Consider the following 10,269-nt stretch of genomic DNA (forward strand, 5'->3'; position numbering starts at 1 on the left):
AACGTTTTTAAGAAGTTTAATTATGTATAACCACTCCTGCCTCGAGATAAATACATTCCATGATTGTATCAACATTCAATACAGTCCATACGAATGATAACTACACTTACACCATTAGCGGAGACTGTGCTCGCCAGGAGCAGAATTTCCGCTAATAAGCTACTTAATATTTTATTGCTGGGTTGACATGGGATTGTACTGAGTAATCAAATGCCGGGTACAATGTCATGTCGACGCCGATTCGCGAAGTCTACGCTAGGGGCTTCACTGGGAAGAGAAGGTCGCGATGAAGTCGGTGACGATCTTCTTGAGGGAGGCATCAGACTCGGGCGTGATCTGTCCGTCCTTGGCGATGGTGGCGAGCAGGCTCTGGTGGCTGGTCTTGATGTGCTGGGTGAACTCCTTCTCGAAAGCGGTGATCTTGGTGGGGTCCAGTTTGTCGAGGTGTCCACGGACACCGCAGTAGATGATGGCGACCTGAGAAACAAAAAAACATCATATTCTTGCTCATAAGGAATCTATTTTAAAACTCGTGGAACTAACAAAAAATGGGTCAAAATCAACTAACAATCGCGAGTTACTATGTGTATGATGGGATATTTCCATTTCAGTTTAGTGAATGAAGGGCAATTCACGCTTAGAATATCTGTGACGTCACATCTTTGGCAAACGAGCGCATCCGTTGCGGTGGCAGCATCGTCGAGCTAAATACCTGTACATTTGCTGGCGACCATACAATAGTATAGTAAGAGTAACGATGAATGAATGATCTAATGTAGCACTTAGCTGGTAGATATTGTAAGCTTCGAATAGTTCGTGACACTAAGTAGCCAAAAAGTTCGCAACATTTCGTTTACCATTGGACTAATGTAGTCTTGTCAACTTTTTGGCCACTTTGAGTGGGCTACCTAAATAAACTCCAACACTACTGAATATCGACATGACTTCGACACCACTACTCAGACAAAGGCGTCTTGAGTAGTGTAGTGTCGTAATGTCGAAGTAACGTTTGTCGGAGTATAAATTTCCAGCCCTTTGGGCACGCTTTGGGTGTCACGAACTATTTGAAGCTGACTGTACCAGTCCCAATATTTCATGTTGTATTTCAGTAACGCGCGGTGTTTTACTACAAATGTCTACAGGCTGCGTACTTGCATGTATATCGCTACAAACGCGCTTCAAACATGAAAAAATGGTGTCCTAATAGAAAAAAGTAATTAAAAAGTTCCCTTACCTGCTCCTCAATAGCCATGGGCACGTACTGTCCCTGCTTGAGCAGTTCAGTGAGACGCATACCACGGTTAAGCAGTTGCTGAGTGGCGGCGTCCAAGTCAGAACCGAACTGGGCGAAAGCGGCCACTTCACGGTACTGGGCCAACTCCAGCTTCATGGAACCGGCCACCTGGTGAGGGGATTGGATTTAGTTTTGTATTTTGTGATTGTTTAATGGGGTGTGGGTAAGGATGAAATGAAAATAAAATTGCTCCCATAGCTACAACTTTTGTGTAGCCAAGATCTTGACAGAAGAAAGGGATAATATTACTTAGGTTGCCACATTTGGGTTTTAGAAAGATTTTATGTGATCTACTGGAAAGACGCGTGCGGATCTCTGGATATTTTTTTATGTTTCGCCAAAACTAGAAAACAGAAACGGCTAAAAGCGTCTACTATACGCGGTCGAAGTCGCGGGCGTAAACCTTTGTACCCATATTATGTAGTCTGAATCTGATAGTTGATTCAGTAGCATCAGCATATTGAAGTGATACTTCAAATTTTGTGATAGAAAAATTGTTTCCAGAACCGCGTCGTCTTTCCTAGTTGGTAGGGCAATTCACTTATTGATGTGTCATTGACGACGGAACACATAAGTACTCCCATGCTATTGGGTACGGGTAGAGTACCCAACGATTTTCAGTTGAGGCGATTATCACACTGCACCGCGCTCCGCGTGATTACATAATAACGAATCCCGCGCGCAGACGCGTTGTCAGTATGTTGTGCCGCGCGTGTTTTCTATACAAACTGAGGTACTTGCATACAATGATTAAATCTGTCGTCCCGCGTACCGCGGCGGAGCGCGGTGCAGTCTGATAATCGCCTTTCTCATACGTTTTGGCTTGCTTTTACCAGCTGACCGAATCTATTAAGCCGTGAAATTATTTGAGTTGAGCAGTTATCTAAGATGTTCCTGAAATGTCATGCACTAAAAAACAACCAACCTGCTTCATGGCCTTGGTCTGGGCAGCGGACCCTACACGGGACACAGAGAGACCGACGTTGATGGCCGGTCGGATACCCTTGTAGAACAGCTCAGTCTCCAAGAAGATCTGTCCATCGGTGATGGAGATCACGTTGGTGGGAATGTAAGCGGACACGTCACCGGCCTGGGTCTCGATGACGGGAAGAGCGGTCAGGGAGCCACCGCCCATCTTGTCGGACCTGGGGAGAGAGATTTGTTGAATATTTGGCACATAAATTTTATCTGAAACGAGATGCAAGAGGAAAGATTGGGTATTCATTCAACCACACAAAGTCCACTTGGTTGTGCTTGTAGTTTTGTGCAAACATCAGTAATCTTTCCCAATCCCAATCTATCTTGATTTGGGGCATTCACAGACAAACATTACTAAATGGATTTTGGCGAGTAAAGTGGTGTAGTAGGGTTAAATTATTATCATACAGACTTTTTTGTCACATGACAAGGTTTTTCCTTTACACGATTTTCAATATTTTAAAGTCTAAATCAAATTCCTTTATTTGCAACACGGGCTATAGAAAATAGTGCGTACACGTAATCGTCAAATCATTATGTATGTAATTGTTATCTTCAAGTCAGTAAAGCTCTGTAGATTTTGCTTACATCTTAGCGGCACGCTCGAGCAGACGGGAGTGGAGGTAGAACACGTCACCGGGGTAGGCCTCACGACCCGGGGGACGACGCAGCAGCAGAGACATCTGTTTACAACATTTTTTATTATTATTTTATTTACTATCACTTATAAATTAATAAATACTCCATAAAAGGTTCGTTTCTAGAAGTTGGCTTGGTTGATATGAAATTAAACATCTACCATTTAGAAAGAGAACCCAGTAAAATTATTCTTTAACTAGCGGCCGCCCGCGACTTCGTACGCGTGGATCCCGTTTTACCCCCTTCATCTATCTTACGCGGTTTTTTCATACAAATGTTTTTTCCCGCTAACTCCCGTTCCCGTGAGAATTTTGCAATATCCTGTTGTAACTAAGCTTTAAATTTACTAAGGTACCTGCATGCCAAATTTCAAGCGTCTATCTTACGTGGCTTAGATTTTTTCATACAAATGTTTTTTCCCGCTAACTCCCGTTCCCGTAAGAATTTTGCAATATCCTGTTATAACTAAGCTTTAAGTTTACTAAGGTACCTGCATGTAAAATTTCAAGCGTCTAACTTAAGCGGTTTAGATTTTTAATACAAAAGGATTTTCCCTCTTGTTACCGTTTCCGTAGGAATTTCGAGAATTCCTTGTTGTAACTAAGCTCTAAGTTTACTAAGGTACCTACATGCCAAATTTCAAGCGTCTAACTTAAGCGGTTTAGATTTTACATACAAAAGGATTTTCCCGCTAATTCCCGTTCCCGTGGGAATTCCTAAGTATCCTATAACCTGCCCAGGAGTATGAAGAATAATTGTACCAAGTTTCGTTAAAATCCGTCGAGCAGTTTTTGTTTCTATAAGGAACATACAGACAGACAGACAGACAGACAGACAGACAAAAATTTTACTGATTGCATTTTTGGCATCAGTATCGATCACTAATCACCCCCTGATAGTTATTTTGAAAATATATTTCATGTACAGAATTGACCTCTCTACAGATTTATTATAAGTATAGATATCAATGAGTGAATTGAGATCACTGAAATCAGAGAGTTATGCCCGTTTTCACCATCAATCCCTAATTTTTAAGTGACCCCTATGTAAACAAAATTCCTGTTATTTGTTACCATAGGGGTCACTTAAAAATTAGGGATTGATGGTGAAAACGAGCATTAGACAAGTTAGCCCAAAGAGAAGAGATAAATCAGATGGTAATGATGTAACTCTCACAATTTGATGTGGGAGGATGGCTCTGAATTGGCCGTATAAGTAGCATAAATTAATTTGAACTTCTTCAGGAAGTGATATGGAGCATTTATTCCCACTTGATTCTGTCTTCTCATGCTGATTATAATGCAAAGTTCTCACAAACCTGACGGTAGGCCACGGCCTGCTTGGACAAGTCGTCGTAGATGATCAGGGCGTGCTTGCCGCTGTCACGGAAGAACTCTCCCATGGCGCAGCCCGAGTACGGAGCCAGGTATTGCAGGGGCGCCGCGTCGGACGCGGTGGCGGACACGATGATGGTGTAGTTGATGGCACCTGGAAATTGGGTTCTGTAATAAACGTCGTAAGATACAAAATAGAAGACAAGCTGATGGTGAAGTTCATTACACCTGGGTAACATTGGTAAACTGTAATAAATACGCAATAACACGCTGGCTCCTGGCTAAGTTTACATGAATTGGTTCCAATTGTAAAGCTATATTTATGAACAAATCTGTGTGCACCAAGGTGCTGAAGGAGTTAATGCTAAATGCTTACCTTGACAAGGTAGTGTTAGAGCGATTCTTATTGTGAACCCATTATGCACAAGTCATTATGCACCAAGAAATGATCATGGTGTCAGTGATGGCACCTAGGAAAGCTTAAGATCTTAATTGGTACCTGTAGGAACCCTTATAAAGCACATGTCTGCTTGCAACAAGATTATGACAGACATGTTCTAGCAGTCTAATCTATAGGTCTAAGTTAGTTCAAAGAGTTGAACATCTTCTTCTTTTCATGTCGACAACAAACCTACAGTGTCAGCCCAAAACTCCGCCACAAGAGTGGCGTTGTCAGCAGCACTCATCAAATCCTCCTTAACATAAATAGCTAAATATCTTAGTGGTGGTTTTTAAGTTTGGTTAGTAAGTATGAATCAACTAATTTATCTGATAAGAGAGATAATTACGTGCAAGCTGTCTCTCAGTCTAGCTAGTCAGTACCTATGGAAGATGAGGCTAATATAATGTCCTTAATATGACTGCATTGCAAATTGTTGCAAGCCTGTGCAACATCCAAAAGTCGATGACCTATTTTAAATCAAGTTGCAGAGTGACCTAGTTCATGGAAAATCTATAACAGGCATTATGTAACAACTGGCGAGCATTTTGTGTGGGAAAAATGGGGGAACTACAAATACTTTTTCACCTCCTATAGTGCCTGTTTCGATTTTATTTAATCTGGTAATAATGCTTTTATTTCAGAGACCAATTTATTCCAAAGGAGCATTAATTTGTGTTTCTTGAAGTATTCGCCGGCCGCACAGTCAAAAATCGATTCCTCTGTGATTTTGGGAAAATGCCTGGACTATTTTCATTAAAGTTTAGATATTCTCAAAAACCATCCTAAAATCTCTTGCATGCCATCCTGTGTAGCATTTTTAAATGGTTAATTAGCACATAAATTTATTTAGGAGAGACCTACTGACAGGTACTCTTTTAGGCACTTTGACCCAGTGGCGGATTTACAGTTTTGCCGCTAGGGTGGGGTTGGATCTTTATTTAACTTTTATCTTCTGAAATCAAGTAAGCGTCATCTGAAATCTGCCGCCCCTAGGCCGCGGCCTATACGGCCTATTGACAGATCCAGGACTGCTTTGGACCTACTGAGAAAAATACACCTAGAAATTCTTAGACAGTGTTAACCACTTACCAGCGTCAGTCAGCCTCTTCACGATCTGAGCGACGGTGGACCTCTTCTGTCCGATGGCGACGTAGATACAGTACAGCTTCTTCTTCTCATCCTCGCCCTTGTTGAAGCGCTGCTGGTTGATGATGGTGTCGATGGCCAACGCAGTCTTGCCGGTCTGACGGTCGCCGATGATCAACTCACGCTGACCACGGCCGATGGGCACGAGCGAGTCGACGGCCTTGATACCTGGGTAGATGGGGTCAATAGAATCAATGGGTTCCGAGAGATTTTTTACGTAGCTAGCTCGCCGTCTTGCGGGGTTTGCGATGTGGCGTGTGATGCAGGCCTGGGCATATTAAAGTTTCTTTGCGGGCTCTTAAGAAATGGCGCGTGGATGCATGTAAACTCTTTACACTTTTTTTTCCATAAGAAATGGCGGAAATAAGCAAATTAAAATTTTAACAAGTTATCTTTGATAGGTCCTTTGGATGTAGTTAATCAAAAATACTCATGTGATATGCACTTAGAAGAAAACTATGCAATTTTGTGAGAAAAAAATATAATGTCTGACTTTGGTCCTATTTATTTTCAATAGAGCAGCTTTTAATTTCTGAATTGATGATGTGAGTCAAAAGACTTAAGGTGTTTTTTGCAAGACATAATCACATCTTTCTGTATGATCAGTATTTCAACAAATTATACTGCAAATAAAATGTAATACGTACCAGTCTGCATAGGCTCGCGCACAGACACACGCGGGATGATACCGGGGGCCTTGATACCGACTCGCATACGCGACTTGGTGTCGAGCGGTCCCTTGCCGTCAATGGCGTTACCCAGAGCGTCTACGACACGGCCGAGCAGTTGCTCGCCTACGGGCACGTCGACGATGGCGCCGGTACGCTTGACGATGTCACCTTCCTTGATCAGCTTGTCGTTACCAAACACTACCACACCCACGTTGTCGGGCTCCAAGTTGAGGGCCATACCCTAGGAAAGAAGGTATTTTGTGAAGATTTTAAAGATTTAGACAAGCTAAAGTGCTACTATGATTGTAGTAGCAAATCCCTTGGATATTCAGGGGCTTGGAGTATATCTTACAAACCTGACAGTAGCTCAGTTATTACAAGGACATAAAGTCATGGAGTGTATCATAAAGAATAGAAATTATTTGGCACACAAAATATTTCAAATGGAAAGGACAAAGTGGTCAGACTCATTGTGACAATACTAGTTTTTAGGATGCCTTTTATCATTATCATCAGTTCATTTAGTCTCCACTGAAATATAGGAATTTATGGACTGCTTTGCTTACTTTTATTTGACTCATAATGTTTTCAGATAATTACTGTGTAAACAGAAATCTTTCTTACCTTGAGACCAGAGGAGAATTCCACCATCTCCTCGGCCTGGATGTTCTTAAGACCATAGACACGGGCGATACCATCACCAATGCTCAACACACGGCCAGTTTCTTCCAAATCAGCCTAGAAATAAAATAAAACCTATGAGTATTTGGGCACAATTTAGACCTCTGACCTATAGAAAAAGAGTTTAAAATAAAATTCATCTATTGACTGAGATTTTATCTCCTAAGAAAAAACATAATTCTATTGTATTTTTTATTCAAAGTCAAACAAACCAATTTTTTCCTTAAATAGTAAGAGATCAAAAACTACTATTGAGGTTGTGTGTCAGAAAAGAAAAACATAATATCATACATTTGCACCAAGATCAATAAATAGGACCAAGATTTTTTTTTCAAAATAAAACAATACCCACATTGGTTGTGATAACCACGGAAAAGCACGTAACAACATCCTGTAACTTACTATCAATGGAGTAGGTACGTCCCTATAACCTCTCTGACAGGGATGTGTTTATGTAATAATGTAATAGATCACTGACCTTGGGCGCGGCTCCGAGAATTCGCTCCTCGAGGATCGTGGAGATCTCGGCGGCTCTCTGGCTGCAGGAGACATGGATCTTGCGGGAGGCTACCGCCACGGCGGGCACCGCGACCTTCGATACCTGTGCCACCGAACATAACCAAAGTCATCATTACCACATCACTTATCGACACTTTATTATCACTACTGCTCGTCGTCCGAGGGTATTGGACGATTATTCAACGTTCATCACCACTTAGCAACCCAATAATCTGATAGAAGACCGAACACCCACTTATTACATAACACGTATCATTGAGAAAATACATCAAAATATACATTTGTTCACTAAAGTTTCAATAAGATATCGAGGTATATGCAGTTTAGAACAATAAGGCGGTAGGAACTTAGGAAAATATGGATAATTGAGTAATGGTTGCAGTTCGATCATGTTGGTGTTCAGCAAGACCCGATCGCCGGGCGCAAAAAATACCTTTTACAAACGTTGAAAGCACTTCTAAATATACGAATCGTGAAACAGTACCTGTGAGGCAGCATTTGGAATACGCCTGGCCACGGAAGAGGCCAAACGAGCGGAGATTAGAGACATTTTTCACAAATTCTTATTTCTATGGCAGACAGAAGGCCCGTGTAGTTCTCCGCTCGCGACTCGTTGCGGTAGAACCGGAAGTGACACAATCGATCTTTGTCTATGGTTTGACCGCATTGATCATTTCGTTCAGAAACTAGTGAAGTTCCATGAATTTGGAGCTATGAAATTCATAGCTCGTTATTGAATTCAAGTCAACAACTTTGAAAATAAAATTCAAACGATAAACCTAAATGATTTTTTTCATTTTTTAGTGAGAACACTGGGAACTATTAGAACAACGATAATGAGGAGCACAATGACGGTCAAGATAGTATTCGTGAAACGAAACGCATTAACTGTCAATGTCAAATATCTGTCACTGCTGTCAGTGTCAATCGCGCATGTCATGTGCAATGCACATGCGGTTTACTTGTTGCAGTGCCCGGCTACAATTTCTATTTGATAAAAAAGTCTAAGTAATGGTGTGAAAAATGTCTTTTGTTGATATTTTTGTTGCTTTAAAAGATGTCTGTACGAAGAGTACTCTGGAGTCAACAGCAGAGGTTGAGGAAGTTTTGGTTAGTTGTGTTTTACATAGTTTGGTAAACTTGCACCCTGTTTGGGGCTTTAAAATCAATAAAAGCTATTTTATATATAACGCACAAACGTTAGTGAGGTTACATGACATCTAGGTGCAGTGAGATGATCTTGATTGGTTCAGAAAATGACCTCCAATCGATTTTTTAAGTTGATGCCATATGGGCATAATAATAAATTTTAAATGGCACTCTCTTTAGTTTTTTACATCGTTATTAAAAATTAGAAGCTGCAAAAGCTTAAACATTAAGATAATATTACTGGTTGTAACTAAAAACATATACTTTTGTAGAGAAAGTACTAAAAAAACAAATTATAAGTTTTTACTCGGAATACATAATTATTTTCCTTAAACATGTTTAACGCTCTTGTTGCTCTTTATACTCAACGCTGAAATTATTTGCAATAAAATGAAGAAACCAGCCAATAAATAATAGTTACATAATAAATTAAATTGTTTAAGTTCTTAAGTTACTAAAATAATAAATTGGGCAGGCTGCTATTATTCAAGGTTATGTCATGCAGTTAGTATCTACATTATATCATGCTTTTTAACATATTGGTCCCAATGAAAGCTAAACAAAAATAAATCATGGCCAAGGGCATAATATAGCCTTCAATTTATTATGACTATACATAATATTGTTTCAGAAATCATTGTGTGGCAGCAAAATAGAGCTTCAAGATGCTATAGATAGATTATCAGATCATCTTGTGAATACTACTAATGCGGAAATATTAAAAGAGCATGTATCCAATTTGCTATTGGCATTGGTATCGTCGAAAATCCCGCTGAAACCCATTAAGAAAAGCACTGACCATTATTTGGATTGGCTTGTTCATCTCGACAACTCATATGTTTTAGCAATATTAAGCGATCATCCAGATATATTGCAGTAAGTAAAACTTTTTTAAATAATATAGCTATGTATTTATTTAATTTTTTAATTATAATTTTTAATGTTTTTTCAGATATGCCCTTAAATATTTCGAGCTCAATCCGACACCACCATTTTCCGTTTACGGATCAGAGATTGAAAATTGCCCTCGGGCTCCTAAGAAAAGGAGATACATTAGTAATCATCGAGACTTAACAGACAGTCAGATTGTCACTTGTTCTTATAAATTGCTCACAAAACTACCAAATGAAATTTCCATCAAATGGGACTGGTCTGTTTTTATTCACCGGTTTAGTGACCACTATGATGTCGGAGTTCGAAGGTATGATCGTTTTTTATAGTATATTTATTTATCTTCCTTTAATATGATCTATTGTAGCAAGCAGTACTACGAGTATATCTTGGTTACGCAAAAAATCTAAAAGCTGAGACTGATCAAAAGCGACTTTTTAATGTAAATTACAAATGGGTGTGCATTTTATATCTTATTGAAACATTTTTAGGATGGTCAAGGAATGCATGGTTATCGTTACCAAC

At 40.0% G+C, this 10,269-nt stretch overlaps 1 protein-coding gene across 1 annotated transcript; it reads right to left on the reverse strand.

The window, feature by feature from the left end:
• On the reverse strand, positions 1 to 8,367 carry LOC114351019 (ATP synthase subunit alpha, mitochondrial). Its single transcript, XM_028302056.1, has 10 exons — positions 8,189 to 8,367; positions 7,664 to 7,786; positions 7,129 to 7,242; positions 6,481 to 6,745; positions 5,777 to 6,001; positions 4,230 to 4,399; positions 2,861 to 2,955; positions 2,220 to 2,439; positions 1,235 to 1,402; positions 1 to 477 (listed from the first exon to the last, which is right to left on the reverse strand). The coding sequence occupies exons 1-10, from the start codon at positions 8,252 to 8,254 to the stop codon at positions 265 to 267; spliced, it is 1,659 nt and encodes a 552-aa protein (XP_028157857.1). The 5' UTR covers positions 8,255 to 8,367; the 3' UTR covers positions 1 to 264.
• Positions 8,368 to 10,269: the final 1,902 nt, after the last annotated feature.

This window comes from Ostrinia furnacalis, unplaced genomic scaffold, assembly GCF_004193835.3.
Source record: "Ostrinia furnacalis isolate ACB-3 unplaced genomic scaffold, ASM419383v2 OfSCF1066, whole genome shotgun sequence".
Lineage (NCBI taxonomy): Eukaryota > Metazoa > Arthropoda > Insecta > Lepidoptera > Crambidae > Ostrinia > Ostrinia furnacalis.

Bases quoted from the DNA above. Each gene is read 5' to 3' on its own strand.
- LOC114351019 (XM_028302056.1), bottom strand. From the start codon at position 8,254: ATGTCTCTAATCTCCGCTCGTTTGGCCTCTTCCGTGGCCAGGCGTATT. The intron at 7,787-8,188 runs GTACTGTTTCAC...TCGGTGGCACAG, and splicing joins TTCCAAATGCTGCCTCACAG to GTATCGAAGGTCGCGGTGCC. The intron at 6,746-7,128 runs GTAAGAAAGATT...CTTCTTTCCTAG, and splicing joins AATTCTCCTCTGGTCTCAAG to GGTATGGCCCTCAACTTGGA.